At 50.8% G+C, this 18,765-nt stretch overlaps 1 protein-coding gene across 1 annotated transcript in view; it reads right to left on the reverse strand.

Moving 5' to 3' along the window:
• Nucleotides 1-10,840: 10,840 nt before the first annotated feature.
• Nucleotides 10,841-18,765, reverse strand: part of Muc5ac (mucin 5AC, oligomeric mucus/gel-forming) — a 32,264-nt gene continuing 24,339 nt past the window's right edge. Inside the window, exons 39-55 of the mRNA XM_052172839.1 lie at nucleotides 18,356-18,530; nucleotides 17,726-17,976; nucleotides 17,450-17,633; nucleotides 17,001-17,202; nucleotides 16,218-16,396; nucleotides 15,568-15,658; nucleotides 15,339-15,439; nucleotides 15,169-15,200; nucleotides 14,521-14,683; nucleotides 13,877-13,975; nucleotides 13,629-13,693; nucleotides 12,975-13,097; nucleotides 12,797-12,895; nucleotides 12,260-12,379; nucleotides 12,009-12,066; nucleotides 11,799-11,907; nucleotides 10,841-11,352 (exon numbers count right to left, since the gene is read on the reverse strand). Of these exons, the coding sequence (XP_052028799.1) occupies nucleotides 11,073-11,352; nucleotides 11,799-11,907; nucleotides 12,009-12,066; nucleotides 12,260-12,379; nucleotides 12,797-12,895; nucleotides 12,975-13,097; nucleotides 13,629-13,693; nucleotides 13,877-13,975; nucleotides 14,521-14,683; nucleotides 15,169-15,200; nucleotides 15,339-15,439; nucleotides 15,568-15,658; nucleotides 16,218-16,396; nucleotides 17,001-17,202; nucleotides 17,450-17,633; nucleotides 17,726-17,976; nucleotides 18,356-18,530 (2,331 nt within the window). The 3' untranslated portion in view covers nucleotides 10,841-11,072. The remainder of the gene's footprint in view (nucleotides 11,353-11,798; nucleotides 11,908-12,008; nucleotides 12,067-12,259; nucleotides 12,380-12,796; nucleotides 12,896-12,974; nucleotides 13,098-13,628; nucleotides 13,694-13,876; nucleotides 13,976-14,520; nucleotides 14,684-15,168; nucleotides 15,201-15,338; nucleotides 15,440-15,567; nucleotides 15,659-16,217; nucleotides 16,397-17,000; nucleotides 17,203-17,449; nucleotides 17,634-17,725; nucleotides 17,977-18,355; nucleotides 18,531-18,765) is intronic.

Below are 18,765 nucleotides of genomic sequence, written 5' to 3' on the forward strand. Positions count from 1 at the left end.
TGTGTAGTCATTTTTAAGGGCTGCCAGAATCACTTGACTGGTATTTTTGCAGGGGGAATTTTTTACATTAAAATTCATAATGGGATACTTGGGATCTCAGCTGTAAGAGTGAGTGTGGCTTCAGCAGGAAGAGTGAGTGTGGCTCTTGTGGAGAACCATAGTTCAGTTTCCGGTAGCCACATAGGTCAGCTCACAACTACCTCTGACTCCTGACTCAGGGGATTGGACACCCTTATCTAGACTCTGGGGTTCCTACACCCCTCCTACCCCCACCCCCACCCCACCCCAACTCCATCTCTCTCTCTCTCTCTCTCTCTCTCACACACACACACACACACACACACACTGAATAATCTTTAAAAATTCATCAGTAGGATAGGCTGGAGAGATGGCTCAGGGGTTAAGAGTACTTGGTGCTCTGGCAGAGGACCTGAGTCCTGTTCTCAGCATCTACATGACAGCTTACGATCATTTGTAACTTCATTTCCACAGGATCTGATACCTCTTCTGACCTCTGCAGTCACTTCAAGTGTGTGGTGCACATATATACATGCAGACACACACTCTAAGACATACAAGATTTTTAAAGCAGGGTAGTCCTGGCTTCATAGAATAATCCAGGAAGTGTTCCTTCATCTTCAGTATCTTAGAAGAGTTTGTGGAGAATTGTTATTAATTTTTCCTTAAACATATGGTAGATGTGCTGACCAGGTTTATGTCAATTTGGCACACACTAGAATCATTTCAGAGAGGAGAACTGAGAAAACCCCTCCCCCAGATTGTGGCATGGAAGTGTCCATACTCTTAGCCACTAAGCAAACTCCCCATTCCCCAATTTCAATTTTCCAATGCTTATTAACTTTTTTGGTATCTTACATTCAAAATAACATTGAAGTAGGGGCATCTCCAGTGTGATATGTAATCTTGTCAATTTGATGGAATTTCAACTGCCATAAAACCAAATCCCTGGGTATGTGTGCAACAGCACTTTTAGATGAGATTTAACTGAGATTGGAAGACCCACCTGGGGATCTGGGGACCTGGGGAGCTGGGGAGCTGGGGAGCTGGGGACCTGAGGATCTGGGGACCTTGGGAGCTGGGGACCTGGGGAGCTGGGGACCTGGGCTACATAAGAAGGAAAGGACAAGCTGAGTACCAGCGTTCATCTCTCTGCTTCCTGACTGTGAACACCATGTGACCAGTCACTTCCTGCTGCCAGGACACTCCTGCTATAAACCAAAATAAGCCTTCTCTTACTTAAGCTGTTTCTTGTCATGTATTTGACCCTAGCAATGAGAAAGGTGATGAACACATTTGTAGTCTTTAGAGAACACTCCATGTTAAGTGCAGCTCCTTCAGGAGACTGTGTGTGCACATTGGGCCCAGGCTTGTCTGAGTCTTTCTGGACCTTTTCTGTCCTTGATCTACCAGCTATTTGAAAGTGAGATGTTGATGCCTCCTGACATCATTTCCATCTCTCCCTAAATTCTGACAGTTTGCTTCATGTATTTTTTGATTCTGTTGTTTGGTACATATATGTTCATAACTGTTGTATCTTCTGTTGAATCATTTGTATTTTCAACACATAATGTCTTTTTTTTTCTCATATAAACTTCTGATCCTAATTAGTTTTATTGTCATTTGAGAAGGAAGTCTTGATTGAGGAATTGTCCAAATCAGATTGGCCTGTGAGTGCATCTGTTAGGGATTGTTAACTGATCCAGGAGGGTTCCACGTACTGTGGGGGCACCATTCTCGGGGAAGTCTGCATGATGATGATCCTTTGCTGATTTCCTTAGGAATTTCTCTTTTGCTGCCTTTACTCTGAGGACTGGAGAGAAGGCTCAGCAGGTGAGAGCACTGGCTGCTCTTGCAGAGGTCTCAGGTTCCTTTCCGAGCACTCACATGATGGCTTAAGAACTGTGTGTAACTCCAGTTCCAAGGGCTCTGATGCCATCCTCTGGCTTCTGTGCGTACCTTCACATGGTATGCCTACACACACACACACACACACACACACACACACACAGAGTCAGAGAGAGAGAGAGAGACGAGAGAGAGAGAGAGAGAGAGAGAGAGAGAGAGAGAATAAGGATGCTGGCATCACCTCTGCCACATCTGCTGTCTTCTGACCTCTCGCTCCTCACTCTGTCACGGTCTTTTGTGTTTAGTTGGAGATTTGCAGTAGCAAACTGTGAGGCCCTTCTGTCTCCTTTTGCATGTTTTCTGTAGATGTGTGCCTGCTTCCTTAATTATGTGCAACACTGTAAAGACATAATCATCTCAAATCAATGCCAATTTAACCTTAATTGCATGAAATTCTCTTATTTCCTTCTGTGTTACTGGTGTCACAGTTTTATCTTTAAATCCCTATATACTCAATAGTTTATGATTATTTTATGTATTTGTCTTCTAAAGCCTGCTGAATATATAAATGGAGTTATGGAGTTACAAATCAAAACTATAACAATAGTGGCTTTTGTGTTTGTCCACATATTTAGTTTATTAGAAGATATTCATTTCTTGGTCCAGGTTTGAGCTGCTGTCTAATGACCTTTTATTTCAACCTGAGAACCTCTGTAGCACTTCTTGCAGGGCAGGTCTGGTGGCAAGAGACCTATCCAAGGTCAACTTGTGTTGTTCCTGCTAACAGGACATATTTCCTTGTTTCTTTAGAAGCCTGTGATCCTTATATAATGTTTTTGTACATGGAAACAATTTATTTTGACAGTATTCACCCCACTCCTTCACCTCTCCTCTCTGGCCCATGCCTCATCGCCCCGCCCACTGCCAACGTCATGTCCTCATTTTTTTGTATTATTTTTATCTTTCCTTTTAACCTGTGGGGTCTGATGTGTCCTTTCCTTATACTCTTGGCTATGGGATCATTCACTGGAGCGTGTTTGACCTACCAAGAACCAAATCCTGAAATCAATCTTTATTAAACTCTGGTTTCCTTAACTCATGTCTCTGCTAGGGTTTTGACAGATATTTTTTTGAATTCCAGGGGCTTCCCCAAGATTTGCACCTTGGCTCAGTGCTCAGGCCCCCTACATTGCAGTCAAGCTCAAGGTGGCATGGAGCCTTGTGGTAGTTTCCAGCGCATAGCTGCTTGTAGATGCCCTCATTTCTCAAAAAGACCTCCTCTAGGTCACCCAGGCCTTAGATAGTTTCCAGCTGTCTTTACCCCAGGAGTGTGTGGGCCTGTGATCTCTAGAAGTCATGTGAGCCGCTCTTCCTGCCCCAGTCAAGCAGAATAGGGGTGGTGACTTCGCCACCCCTGTGCGTGATGGCCAATGAGAGCACGTGCACACAGTACCCTTCAAGTACTGTCTGCTTGATCTTCCTGGCTGTGGGGATACAGAGGAGACAGAACCCTGGTGTTCAGTGTGCGATCTGCCAGCACACAAGCACGGACCTCTGACACTATTTCAGAAATGGATTCTTCTTGATCCTTTGCTTCATTTCTAGAAAACTAACTATCTCCTAAAGCCCTGACCAAGTTGGTTACGGCGGCATCTTCTTGCTTTTGCCCAGATCCTGGCATTTCTGTCGAGTAAGGAGTGTGAGGTTTTCCAGTCTGCTGTTTTTTTTTTTTTTTTTTGACTGATTAATTCCTTTAAATATTATGAAAGTAAAAATGTGTGAATTTGTGCTGAGGTAAATCATTCATTCATTCATTCATTCATTCATTCATTCATTATATAGAGCCCAAACTTCTGGTGTCCACTCAGGTCCCGATGCTGACAGACCTGGGCTCCTAAGTTTTGGTGAGTGAGAATCTTTGTTTTATAGCAGGCAGCAGTTAATAGAGAAATGCATCACTATCCACAGTGCTGAAAACCTGAGACTGCGTGCTCAGCCCTAAACAGGCCATCCATAACACCACCCACTATGGAGGCTCAGGGAACACCTTGGAAGAGGACGGTAAAGTGTTAGAGTCAAGGGAGGGGAGGAGTGCTGAGAAACTGTCTTTGGGGCACGCTCATGAACTCATGGTGGCTACAGTTATCTCTGCAGGTCAAGCCAGCCAACATTTTGGCATAGATGGGGCCTTCCCTCTGTTACTGAAAAGATATTGGCAGCTGAGGGAGGGAGAATCATTCTTCGTTAAGGATGTGGCCACTGGCAAGCTTCCCCCCCCCCCCGCCCTGCAGTGGACACCCCACACCCATGCAAGTGTGAACAACATGAACTGGACTTAGTGGGTTATCATAAAAAGAAAAGAAAAAAGATGGAGGAGGGTGTGATAAGGGGATTAGAGGGGAAATGGGGGATAGATATGCTTGTATTTCATTGTTTGTGTGTATGAAATTCTTTAAAATAAATACAAAAATTTTAAATGGGATAAAAGGAAAAAAATCTTTCCTACGGAGGAATGCCAATAAGAAAGGGGAAGGGATCAGTAAATCCTGGTGGGAACCGCTCAGGCAGAGCCAGCAAGGACATTGATGGCCCTCACATATCCCCAGAGCACTTATCCAGAGGCCAGGCTTAACTTCTCAGTAGGGAAGTCCTGAGCCAAGTACAAAAGCAAATGTCCCAGTGACAGTGGAGGGAAGGGGAGAGGCGGGGAAGGGGCACCCCTGCACATGAGTGGGAGAGAGGACAAGGCAAAACTCACATCCTTATCCAGAAGCACAACCTATCAAACATGGAAAGACAGATTTGGGGTTCTAGGCCAAAACCCTATACTCCCTCAAAAAAGCAAGGTCAAGAAACACAGACACAGAGCTGGACAGATGTCTCAGGGCTCAGACCTGGTACTGCACCTTCTGAGAACCTGAATTTAGTTTCCGGCATCCATGTAAAGCAGTCACAAGCATCCACAAACCCAGTTGTGGGGGACCCCATGCCTCTGGCCTTGAACAAAAACAGGAGAGCAAGAGGCACTGAGGACAGTTCTCAGAAGAAAGAACTACAGACACACACTTCTGTGACTCTGGCCCTTTGTCAGTGTCGATGACAAATGCAGCCACAATGACTGAGGGGTCAAAGCCTAGTAGTGGCTCTCAGCAGTGGGGTAGCCTCTGACCCCAGCGGGTTAGGTGTTCGATACAGAGCATAAGATGAGAGGCTCAGTCCGGGCAAGAGTGAACAGCTGTGATGACAAATGCAGCTAAAGGTATAGGTTCCACACCCTGTGGCCAGGTGAACCCCTCTAGTGTGACCCCCGCCCTGTGTTTAGGGAGACACACCCATCGCTACCAGGGGAAGGGCACGCTTCTTAAACCCTGGTGGTTCGGAGAGAAGGAATATGTACATATGGCGTGCGTAAGCAAGAGGTGACGCAGACAGAAAAGCACACATTGGTTAATACAGGGAGGGAGCACGCGGGAGCTCCTGGTTCTATTTTTGCAACATACCTGGAAATTCAAACCCTATCAAGATTAAAAAGTCCCTTAGAGTGCCCTGTGCTATCTGTGACTTGAAGACTAGGTGCAAGGGAGGGCAAGGGAGGAGCAGCCACAAACCTCGCCTGGACACAGGTGCCCAGGTGACGGGTAGACAAGAGGCAGGGAGAAAGCAGCAACTCGGAAGAGGTGAGGGGGATTGTCTCCAGGATGAACTCTAGGAATGGGTGGCACAGGAGTCTGAGATAGCCAATGGATGGGGCTAGTGTCCCAGCCACGGCCTAGTGTCCCTTCCCATTTCCAGCATGCCTACGTGGGGCCAAGGCCTTGTGGTGGCTCTCAACAGTTGGGCTGCCCAGCGCTGGCAATGATAGGCAAGCTGCAACGTGTATAGGGCTGGTATAGACAGAAAGGTGAGAAGCAGCCCCCTGCCACCGGGTTTGCTTAGGATTAGACAGATTGAGGGAGAGCAAACAGAAGTGGGGCCTCAATGTCCTGTCCCCGAGCAGAGATGCCAAGCAGACAAACAGGCCCTTCCCTCTCCTCCAGGAACCCTGTTGTTGACTTGCTACCCACGAGGTTTGCTGAGAGGCCTATGGCCTCCTTCCTCCATGGCCCTGTGCTGAGAAAGGCACCTGGTACCAAAGCCAGCTGGATACCCACACCCAGGCTGCACTGGCCTCTCCCCAGGAAGCTCTTACCACCTAGCCACAAAACCCCTGTGGTGACCGGGCTATGGAGCCCCAGCCCAGCCAAAGGACACACCTATGCAGGTCTGGGCACTGGGAAAAGGGACGCATAGCCTCCCCTGCACAACAGGTCTCTTGTAGGAGTCACAGGCCCAGAAAAACCCTCCACTATCATGTTCAGATGCTTCCTGTCCAGGGCCTCTCTCATGCCTCATGGCAGAAATATAGCCACCATTAGGAAAGGAGCAGGGAGGAAGTGCGTTAACTGTTAGCCTGTGCTCCTGGGAGGCACAGCGTCAGAGCTGCCTGAGGTCATCTTCTGAGTTGTCACCAGCATTATCATGAAAAAGCCCCAAAGACAGGCTGTAGATGTGAAGGGGTGACTTAGTCACAAGGTCTTCTGCCCATTCATCTCAGACTCCTGAATATGGAGAGGGGCTGCAGGCTGAAGCCCACAGACAAGCTATCTCAGAGCTACTGCCTCCTCCCTCCTTAAGGATCGGAATAAATGTGTGACTGTCTAAGAGGAGGCGGAGGGAGTTCCTTCCTGCAGGGCCAAGCCTGTCCAGATGAGCCTGAGCATGGACATCCTTACATCGGGGACCTGCAGGTATGACTAGACACACCCTCACATGCAAACAGTGAGCAGTGGCTCTGAGCTCTCTAAAAGCAGAATTCGCAAACCAACCCAATCATCACTGCAGAGACCGTTAGGGAGGTGTGGATACAATCTCAGCACAGCTGCTAACATCCAGTTCTCAGACAGCCGCCAGAGACTTCCTAAGCCAACACAGCCACCTCAGCAGCGTACTCAGAACAAGGGTCCAAAGCAGATTCCAAGTACATGCTTTCCGTGCTGGGGGGACCTCTTCCTAGTGCCTCCAGCGTTCACAGCAGGAAAGAGAGTCTCAGGGATGCTCTTTTGTGGAATCCTGGAGGCACAGAAGTTGCCTGCTGAAGATGAGCCCAACCTCAGACTATGGAAGCTTGTCTGGCACTGGGCCAGTAGGAAACTGATCTTCCTATTTCACAGAGGAAACCCAGGCCCCGCTTCATGCTGAGGCAGGCTGTGTGGGGAGGAGGCTGCCTCCATCCTGGTGTAGCTGTCTGGGATGCAGGAAGAAATCCAAGTCCAGAGATGGCAGAAACATCTGAACCCCTGGGCTGTGTTTCAGTATGTGAGGTAAGATGTCCCTCTTATCTGGAAAATGTCAGAGAAGACAGAGAAAGGAGCCAGAGTGTGAGTCCTGTGAGGCTGTCCTAGCAGGTGCCCCTAGATGCTTCTATCCCCCTCAGTGTCCCCTGCTCAGGCTAGGCTCGCTGGAAATTGTGCCTCTAAGGCTGGAGCCCTTTGCTCTCTTAATGGGGTAAGTGGGCTGCAGAGACCGTTAGGGAGGTGTGGATACAATCTCAGCACAGCTGCTAACATTACAGAATGGCTGCAGACATTACAGAAGGGTGTTTTCAGATGGGTCTGAACTAGGCACAGGCCTGGGGACCTATTAATGGTGACGTGGTCTTGGTGGCAGCTGACTTGCAGTGTCACAGGGCCACAAGCTGTTAACAGCCTTGAAGGAAGATGGTTTACACTTAGCTGTATCAGTTGTGATCTCTCTTGAAGACATTTGCACACCTATACTCTGACATGCCCATTAGGTCCGAGAAATCCATCACTCAGCAATTGGGAACCTCAAGAGTAAACCTAAGCATGGCCTATTAGGTGGGTTTGGGAATCTGAACAGCCTCTTCAGGGTTGGGGTAAGGTAACTGTGGAAGCCTGTAGTTGAGCATGTCTGCACGTGTCTGCTCAAGGGTCCACTCCTGATCATCTTATCTTGGGATTTGTAGACAACAGCACTTTTTGCTTGCCTGTAAAAGCACTAAGGAGTCTCTCCTCACTTCTGGGCATAGACACAACCTCAAGTGACAATCTGTCTTTATCTTAACCTTTGGAAGCCCACAGGTCAACTAGAGTTAGACCATGGGACTTGAAGAGGCCTCTCACCCTTGACCATCAATGGACCACACTCCTTTCCTAGCTTTGTGCTGCTCCCCCTTGTCCATAGACCCCTAGACAAGGGTTCCTTGTCCTAGACAAGGGTTCCCCACCTTGCCTTCCCAGGACAGTCATGGGGAAATGCACCTGGGCTCTGGCCTCAGACCAAGCAGATGCCCCACTGTGGGTAAAAGCAAGGTGTTGGGGTGCTAGGTGAAGGGCCAAGAGGAACCTATCCTACCCTCTATCCATACTGTTTCCAACTTTGGAAGCACCTAAAACATGGAGGGTGGAAATCCACCCTGTGCCTCCTACAAAGCTCTTAAAGTTAGTCCTTCTTAAGACCTCATTCCTTCCAGAGCAGCCGGGGCCAGCCCATGTCAACGGGGCCTTGTTCAGTTGTATCAGCAGTAAAAAGTTTTCTTGTCCCTTTCCATGGAGAGTCCAGGTGTGGGGTCAAGGGGCTACCCCTGTGGTCAGGGTGGAGACTACCACCGAGACGTGTGTAGGCTCCTGTCCAGCACGTTGGCTCTTTCCAGAAACAATGCATTGCACAATCTTGCTGAGGCTGCGGTGGGAGGGTGTGCAGGTAAGGGAGGTAACCATTCCCACCCGGGGCATGAGATCCGGTTGCTTCCTGCCAGCACACCTGCCGTGGTTCTAGGCAGAAGTGACAAGGAGGGAGGACCTCAGTCTACAGGTACTCCAAGAACTAGAGGATTAGTGACCACTGCACTGCCCCACTGAGAGGAAGAGGCGGCTCTCTGGGATACCTGATCCTCTCCAGGGGCAATGACACTGATTAGGGACTGGCAGCCACTAAGAGGTCAGTGGGGTAAGTGGCAGCAGAGTAGACCTGCAGAGCCAGCCAGCCTCAGGGGTCACATGAAAGGTCACAGTGTCTCAACCAGGAAGGGTCCCACTCAGCACCAGCCATGGATAGGAATCAAGCCCCAAAGCAGGTCATACCCCTGGAAGTAAACAACCCATGCAAGCAGGGCAGCTGTAGGGCTAGGGGGAGGGTCTGGGACCCTTACTATTAGGCTGATAGGACTTGTCTACCTGAAACCCAATGCTAGGCATATTGTGAGGCCCGCCATTGAGACAGAACCCTTTGTGATTTGGGGCCTGATAGGGACTAGATATATCTCTGATTTCCTAAACTTAAAGATTACATTCAGGCAGGATGGACCTGAGGGTGTTTTTGGCAGTCAGACCAGGCCTTGACTGGCAGGTCCAGTAGACAAGTAGAATGACCACAGTTCTCCAGCTGAGCCCAGAGCTTGCTGTCCAGTGAGCATGCCTGGGAAGAACTGGAGGGCTGTTCTTACACGCTTCCTTAGGCCCTGGGAAACTCTTGTCCCCTCTAAGGCCTCAGTTCTGCTTTGTGCTCTCCTCAAGGGACAAAAGCCCAGATCCAGAAAGCTACAAAGGTGCAGAACTGGGCTTGCTCTACCTTATGTTAGCGTTGGGGGACACATCTGAACTCTAGAAAGCTCATTTCCCAGTTGGCCATGAAGGGTTGCAGGCTCCTGGAGCCCCAGACTAGACCCAGCTGAGCCTGGTTCTTACATCTGAGGCAACATGAACTAGAAGCATTGGACACTGAATTCCAGGAGGCCGGGCTTGGATACATGAGTCCAGGTTCCCGTGTACACCATGCTTGCTGCCAGTGTGCTGCCTTGCTGGGTGAGACAAGCCCTGAGAGAACCTTTTTCCTCCCCTCATGCCATGCCAGAGACATTCAGACAGAATCTGACCGCACCCCACTCTATCCACTCCACACATGTCCAGAGACCACAGGTCTGAGGTTCCCACCCTGAGCCCCAGGATGCCCCCAGCGACCCAACAAGGTCGGTCTAGCTGTTTATTTCCTGTCCTGTTGAGTTATAGATCCAGCTTCCTAGCAAATGTCTAGGTCCAAAGGGCCGACGTTTCACCCTCTGCTCCTAGCGTCTGCTCTAGGATCTTTGCCCTGCTGCCCTCCATGTGTATGCTCTTGATGAGGTCTGGAGCAGCTGAGCACTGGAGGGTGGGATGGCCATGATCTTGGCCTGCCCAGGGACTATTCAGGCCTCTCTGGGCTGTGAGATATCCAAACTTGCTTGGTTCAGCCTGGTCACCACTAGGTCCCTCTCATCCATTCATGCATTGGTAAACTTAGCCATCTACCCCCTCATTCAATCAACCACTTGGCCATCTGTGCCTTCATCTACATGCACATTTATCCACTGTATTCATTCATTCATTCATTCATTCATTCATTCATTCATCCATCCACTGGCTCATACAACGTATTCATCTGTTCATTCATTCACTAATTCACCCACTCATTCATTCACTCACTAATTCACTCACACGCCCACTCAGCCACTTGCTTCCCTATTTATTCACTCATTCTCTCATTCAGTCACTTGCTCATTCACTAATTCATTTTTTCCCCTTATTGTCCTCTCCCAGGATGCTTCTGACTCTGAGCATCAACCATGCTCTCGTTAGCTTCTGTGTAGTGACTGTAACCTTTTGCGACATGTCCTCTCTGGGAAACAGTGGCCCTCACTGGGCTTCCAGGCCCCTAGTAAACAGCCTGACATATAAGCTTCCTGGAATGTAGGCCTGTCCATGTTCAGCTCCTATAGCTATAGACATGTTTGTTTGTTTTAATAAAACACACACACACAGAGAATGCACAAATGCTCTTGAGTGTATTTATAAAACATATTGGTCATTTTCTGGTGTGGGGGACACAGGTGAAGGGCTGAGGGGAGAGTGAGGCCAAGCAGCTGATACCCATACCTGAGTGACAGTCATTCATGGGACTCTTGGGTGATGATGAAGTTCTTTCAAAAGGAGCCTGTGACCATCTTCCTCCTAATCAGTGGAGAGGGGCCTCTCCTACCTCCAAGGACATCTGGGGTCGATGTCCCTCTTGAAGAGGAAGTAGCAGGTAGGTAGAATTCAAGCCACTTGGACTAAAGTACTTGCCCTGCTGACCTCAGGAAGATGGTTGGGACAGCAGTGGGGCTCAGTTTACTAGAAAGGCCCACGCATGTCATCACTGACCCTGACTGCTGACTGCTGGCCATGTTCCTCACTTTCCTTGGACTTGAACTCTTGTTCTGAGGACTCGGCGTAGCTTGTGTCCCCTGGACCATGGCACCGCTGGCCCAGGCAGCCACACTTCTCAACCTGGGTGTAGCTGAAGGTCCGACTGGAGCCGTCATCGCAGTGCAGAGTCACATTCCTCTGAGAGGTTTGAAGCTCCTGGCAGCACTCACATGTGTGCTCCACCGTGTTGGCCTCCAGGGAGTACCTGTAAGTAGATCTGCTCAGTACCTGGCCTTGCTGTGCCTGCCACAGGCTCTGGGTCCAGCTGGCACGGTGTCAAGCTCCCAAGGTCCTTGTCACCCTCTGTTCAAGACCCTACAGGCTCACTTGCCAATTGCCCTGGGGCAAATGTTTCTGTTACAGCTGCCCTTGGCCACCAGGTGTCCTAAGTCTACAGATGGAAGGCTACCAGGTCCCTGCTTGGATCGCTGATACTTCCACAAACAGATACTGCTTTAAAAGTTGTCAATACAGCCCAAAGAGCTTGGAACTCTGCTGTTGCTACCTTGGAATTAATGAGTTACAACAGTCTAGAAGCCCTGCATCCTCTTTCTCAACCTCCTGGTTCTGCCCGTCTGCCCTGTACACCTACACACACACCCTTGCTCCCAATTGTGAACACTCCCTGGGCTCCGTGGAGCCCGTACATACATGGAGGTGCTGTCCCCGCAGTTTCCTTGGCAGTAGGAGATGCTCACTGGGCCCTCAGAGCTGCAGTTTTGCTGATGGATGATCTGCTGTCTTTGGTGCACCGTACATTCTGGGAGGACAGGAAAGAAGGCAGAAGGTAAGTGTCTGTTCAGTCTCTTCCTGGGTGCCCCAGGTTGGAACCAAGCCCTTCCTTGTCAGATCCCCACTTACTCTGCGGGAGTCCGAGACAGTCATAGCAGCATCCGTCTTCTCTCAGCTGAGCCTGGCCCTGTGCCAACAATGGGCCAATGTGAATATTGGGGCAATGAGACATTGAGAAATGGAGGAATGAGACAAAGGCCAAAGGCAAACAAGAGTAGGAAGCCCTTCCACTAGAGAGGATCTGCCTACCGCCATACAGCCCTCCCCATCATCTCCGCAGGATCTGCCCCCTTGGCTGGTGCCAGGAAGCCCAAACGTACCGGTGCACAGTTGATCTTGGGGCACTCTATCTTCATTGTCACGACCATGAATACATCTTGGATTTTCTCACACTTATGTGTCATACATGGGTTGCCAGGTTCTGACCAGAGCTCACCAGGCTGCAAAGAGACCCAGGTCAAATAGTGAGTACCCATCCTCTGTCTCCTTACAGCCTATTAGCTTCCAGGGAGACACTGGCATAGGCAGACATAGGCCTGTGAGATATGGTTTCCCAAGAGCCCCCAAGTTGTAGGACCTTTTCTACTCAGCCTGAAATCCCCAGGACCCTGCCTAAGCATCCCTGGGCCTCCAGGATTTAGGCCACTCGGGGTCCAGTGCCCCCAGGATCCTGATTGTTCTGTTCACAGATGTTGTCCATTTCATGTTTTCTATACCTAAGCTGGGGACTTTGAGTAGATTGGTAACTGTTGTGGCTTTGCCCCAGCCTATGTGGAACCTTTGCAGAGCCTGTGGTCTGCTGTTGCCAGCATCAGTTCCCCTTCCTGAAGTCACCTAGCACAGTCCCATCTACTGACCTGGTAGTAGTGGGTAGAGTTGCTGCTGTTTTTAAAGGGGCAGGTCTTCTGTACACACTGGCCACAGCACTGCTCTGGCATGGCCTGGTACTCAAAGCCCTGCAGGAAGAATGGTGTGTTGCCTGAGTTCAGGCCCTTTGCACAGTCTGATAAGAGCAGAAATGGGACCAGTGCTCACCTTAGGACATTGGGTGTTACAGAGCTCAGTCTCACAGTTGACCACAAAGACATCGGAAAGGGTATTGCTGGAAACCTCACACAGGCATCGTTCACATAAGCTGGAGGAGACCACGTCACCAGGCTGAAAAGAGTCCCAGCTGGGCATTAGTGGGCTCAGGCTCAAAAGAGACCTTCCCTATCTCTGACTGGCCAGTTGCCATAACCACCACCCACCAGATACCCACCAGGCTAACTCATTCCCTTGGTGTTAATTTATTGTGAAGAGCCTGGTACTGTCACAGGCCAGAACCTATAACTATGTCTCTATGTCAGGGGACCCAGAAGACCACATACTTGGGGAATGGCATGGAAAAGTACAGCTGGGGGAATTGCGGTGCTGGCATACCCAGTATGATCTCAGGGAGCTTCTAGAATCCTGATGGTCCCAGACACCAGGTATAGGCAGCTTCAAGGGTACTAGGGCCGACTTTAACTGCACTGCTCTGAGCTATGTCCACAGAGCTGTGGGTCATTGGTCTGGGCAGGTTCTAGAGAGGCTCAAGAGCTCCTTGGCTTCTCGGATATCCACCTGAGCTCCAAGGAGCTGGTGGGGAACCCCAAATGGGAATGCAGTTCCTGTAGGTTCTAAGGTCTGAACACCAGTGATTCCTACCTGGTAGAGAGTCCCATTGACTTCACAGCCCTTGTGACCTGTCCAAAAGATATACTGGCTGTAGCCTGGGTCTTGCAGGGCACAGCCTGGCTTCTGCATCAGTAAGTTCTGCTGCTAGATACCGGACCACAGCAGACTTCCTTCCCACCAAGGGCAACCACCACCCATCTCAAACCATCCGTAGCTTCATCATTCCCTGGGGAATTCCAGACCAAGTGTGGCTTGGTGCAAGGGTTAGGGAAGCTTACAGTTTTGGCTTGGGCAGCAAGCTCCCTCCTCATATGTGACTATCAGGCTAGAATTCTTCGGGCAGTACAGAGGTGGAGGGCAGTGACTGGAGTTGCAGGCTGTGGATAGAGAGAGCTGTTAGGAGCTGGGCTTCCTCTATACATGCTTCTCTTCTGCTCCAAGGGCCCATCCCCCCACACCATGGTAGGTCATGGCAGCCCAGGACCCTGGGAGCAGGCTCTTCAGGTTGAGCAGAGGAGTCTCCACCACACAAACCTAAAGAACACCTGTGCCGGGCAGTGGTGGCACACACCTTTAATCCAAGAACTTGGGAGGCAGAGGCAGGTGGATTTCTGAGTTCCACGCCAGCCTGATCTACCGGGTGAGTTACAGGACAGCCAGGGCTACACAGAGAAACCCTGTCTCAACAACAACAACAACAACAAACAAAAACAAAAAAACAAAAACAACAAAAAAGAACATCTGCTAGGAGATTGTCAGATCAGGACACAGGTCCCTCAGACAATGTGCAGAGCCAGGGAGGGTGTGGCTTCTCCTCCCTGCCCCCTGAGACCATGTACACAGAGCTGGCTGCACCTCAAGACTTGGTGCCCCTCAAGAGACAGTCCTACCCACAGGTGTGGGGACAGTGGCAAAGACTCACCACAGCTGTACTGGGGACAGCACTGGCCAGACTCCAGAGCTGCAGGCACCGGCACGAAGCCAGGCTCTGGGCAGGTCGGCTGGGGGCAGAACTTCCTTCGGCAAGTCAGCGTGGCTTCCTTACAGATGCAGTCCTGACAGTCGATGCTGATGGTGTGGCCCGGCTATGGGGGAATGACACATGAACCTGACCTGAGAGGGAGCTGCTCAGCCCAGGGGCCGCTGTATGTGGCCAAGCCTCATGTTCAGGCCCCCACAGGTACTGAGGAGCTGTGCAGCAAGCCTGGGGAGAGTGTTTCAGAGGTGCAAGGCCTGAGGCACTGATGGCCAAGCATGGCAGCCTGGAGCTGAGTGGGAAAGGGGCTTTGTTTAGCCAACAGTTTTCCCTATCTCTTCAGGGAATAAGGAGTCCCAGGACAGAACAGAGCTGACCAGTCCTCATGAGACACCCAGCAGCTCCAGAACACAGGCAGGGTAGGCCCCAGGGAAGAAGGCCTTCTGGATCCTGTTGGTGGCACCAGCACTCTCTGCCTTCATCTGCCCTTTGGCACACTAAGAAAGCCCCACCCCGGCCCTACACTGCCTTCCTTTGCAGCACCTCCTCCCCAGAGATCTCTGGTCCCCAGAGATGATCACCATTTATACCTACCTCCACGGGTTCTCCATGAGGCCCCAGGCACCCTGTAGAGAGAAGTTCTGTCATTTTTGGTGGGCACAGGGATGGAGCAGGAAGAGAACCCATTGGGGACCACAGTCCGATCTGGGGTCAAGCCACATCCTGCCCCTCCAAGCCCACACTCCATGCCTGTAGGGACGTACACTGGCAGGAAGGCACACAGACTGAGTGATTGGTACTGAAAAGTGTCATGTTGTCTGGACAGAAGCAGCCCTCTGTCTTGGGTCCGGCCTCTTGAAGGATCCTGTGAAAAACAGAGAATTGGTGGGTCCTTCACCCTCCAAGTTAGAAAGAGTGCAGCCTCGGAGAGCCAAATGGCAGAATCAGGTACCCAGGGTGTGTCAGCCCTGTAAGCACAGTGCTCACACTTACAAGCTTGGGCTGATGTCATCACTCCGGTAGCAGTAGTGAGAGTTGGATGGGCCACAAGGCTGGTATACGCTGTTATCCGAGCACGTGAATGCTGCACACAGAGAGAGTCACACCTGAGACGCTGTCTCAAGGCCCCACTCCTCCAAGCCCCGCCACTGCTGAGTGCTGACACCCACTCGGAAGCCTTCGGGGGCTATCTATAACCTCCAATTCGTCTAGGTCAGTAGTTCTCAACCTTCCTAACTAACAACATGGCCCTTTAAGACAGGTCTTCATGTTGTGGCGACCTGCAACCATGTAAGTATTCCACTTCTACTACATAACTGTACTTTTGCTGCTCTTTTGAATCATAATGTAAATATCTGATATTCAGGATATCTAATGTGTGACCACTTGAGCCACAGGTAGAGAACTGCTTGTCTAGGTCCTTAGCTCTATTGTTTGTCCAGGACAGCCAGCACCCCAAGCCGGAAGTCCAAAGACACCTTAACTTGACAAACCCCCTTCCTCACAACAAGCCAAAAGCTTGGAGCTTTCTCTTCAGGGAAGACATGCTGAGTTTGGCTGTCCTTCTCCTTATCCAGGATATCTGCCTAGGGCCCCTAATGCTCACAACGGAGAACAGGAAGGTGACCTGGCTGGGTACTCACGGCAAGTGTTGTTGGTATGGCTTCTCCAAGGGATACACACGCCTTGGGCTGCACAGAGTGATGCATAGAGCTCTAGGGCTGAGCAGACCACCTCCAGGTCTAACTTGTGACACGCATCAAATAAGCAGCCTTCATAGAACTGCCACGGGGGGATGACGTCATGGCAGAGCTTGAAGACACTGTGGGTGGGTAGAGACAATCGTGGTGGTGTATACATCCATTCTATCCAACTTGACGCCCAGAAGGGGCTTCCAGATCTGTGATATGCCCTTAGAGGTGAGGCCCTGGGCAATGACTCAGCTCCTATGAGTCTGTCTTCCAAGGACATCCCAGCTCCATGTGTGCCAGAAAGGTATCAGTGAGAGCATCGCCTTTTGCAATGCCTCACCCCTCAGGCTCCCTCATTCTGAAACCCATGCCTCACCCCTCAGGCTCCCTCATTCTGAAACCCATGCCTCACCCCTCAGGCTCCCTCATTCTGAAACCCATGCCTCACCCCTCAGGCTCCCTCATTCTGAAACCCTGGGTGTTGCCCACGTGCAGGCAGTGGCTGATGCCCATACCACTGAGAGGAGCTGGTGGAGGACTTCAGAGATTAGCCAATCCAGCCACAGCCAGCCCTACAATAGCATTCCAGCAACAACCACCATCTGACATGACCCACAGAGACAGTGCCCAGAGTCTGGGACAAGGTGGGTCTCATTTTTCTTAGGAGCCTTTTAAGGACCCGGTAGCTTTTGGCAGATAGGGCCAGCAAGGCTACCCCACTTCCTGGAGTCTTACTCGCTTATGATGAGCCAACAGAGTGGCGATGGTGGGCATGGAGTAGGTGAAGGCTTGGGTATCACTGAAGTTGGAGTTGGTGGAGGCCCTTGGCAGGAAGGCTGGTTGGGCACCTTCCAGTGGAGAGACATCTCAGAACAAGAGGAAGTTATAGAACCTCCAGGCAGGCGGCACTCATCCTTTTTGTCATTGGTGCAAGTGCCTGCAGATGAAGCAAGAGTCAGCCGGCCGGGCAACAGCCCAGTGTACTCCTGTTGAGGATCAGAACTGGCATCTTGTCTCCCTTTCCTGTGCATCTGGCTTCCCCAGAAGTCAGTTTGGTTCCCAGTGTGCAGGGAAGCCACCAGGGAACAACAGGTGTGAACCACATGTGTGCACAGTCTAAAATCCCTCTAGGCCCATAGGGAGGCTGCCTTTAACACCTACACAATATCCAGAGTGGAGCTTACCGCACTGGCCCTCTGTGTTGTTAGCAAACAAGTTGAAAGGCACCTCGACTGAGAAGATGAGCCCTGAAAACATGACCTGGACACCAATCTCTTGGATGGTAACATACATCTTGATACCCACACGGGAGACGACAATGCCGTTCTGCTGGAAGCCAGGACTGACCACCTTGTTGTTGAAGATGATCTGGGTACAGACAGCAGGAGGAAGTTTAGGATTAGGGTCGCTCCCCCAGACCAAGCCTACCACAACCCCTCCACACACAAGGACATGCCCACCTGGTTGGTCATGACCCCGCTAACTGGCCTGCGAGTTAGCACCACTCGGTCCTGGTGGTACTCGACAATGATGGACTGTGGGCAGGAAACACTGTCTCCCAGGTCACAGAAGTAGTTGTCAATGAGCACACGGAACTTTCCAAACACGGGCACGATCTGCTGCACCAGCACATACGTGCAGTTATCCAGGAAAGTGTAGTAGGTGCCATCAAATGTGATGTAGTGGGGGTCACCCCAGCCGCTGCAAACACCTGTGGGTGCCAGGTAGCTTATAGCATGACCTCCATACTATAACCTTATAGAGGTGGTAACCTTATAGAGTGGCTCTCAACCAGCTGGTCCAACCCCTCCCCTGTTGCCTGCAAATCAGAAACTCCTGAAACTGTTGTACCCTTCTGACACACATAGATGGTCCTTCAGACTCTGGCCTGACAGATCCTTCATAAGATACTGAGATTCTAAGACCCAGAGGACCCTTCTCTTCACCCACTGGGCTTTACAGCTCTGGGACTCCGTTCTCTCCACTTGGTACCCCCATCCTGCCTTCACAATGGAAGTGAAGCCTTTCCTAGGGTCTACCACATTCCTCCTCTGTCATGCCTCCCCCTGTTAAACCCTAATTCCACTCACACTGGCACTGGTAGTGCTGGCAGCATCCATCCTGGTCATCCACCTTCAGAGGTGGGTACCCATTGGCACAAGATGGTTCCTTCAGCTCTGGGCACTGGCGTGGGCTCAGGGAGATGATATTGTTGCCCTCACAGGTGGCTTGGGAACAATTCGGCATGGGCCAAGTCTCCCCTTTCTGCAAGAACAAAGCTAGCTGTGGGTGGGAGTCCTGGGCCATGGGGCTGTTCTTCAGTTCTCGGGGTTCTATACCCCCATTCCAGCTCATGGCCTCACCGCACCCCTGCTAAAACATGGAACTGGCTACAAGGGACTCGATGTGGAACTGTCCCTCTCCTATACGTCATGCCTTTCCATGTGCCACTACGTTCCATGGAGTGAACTATGCCCTCTGTCACCTTCACTCTCATTGA

Source organism: Apodemus sylvaticus, chromosome 1 (genome assembly GCF_947179515.1).
Source record: "Apodemus sylvaticus chromosome 1, mApoSyl1.1, whole genome shotgun sequence".
Classification (NCBI taxonomy): Eukaryota; Metazoa; Chordata; class Mammalia; order Rodentia; family Muridae; genus Apodemus; species Apodemus sylvaticus.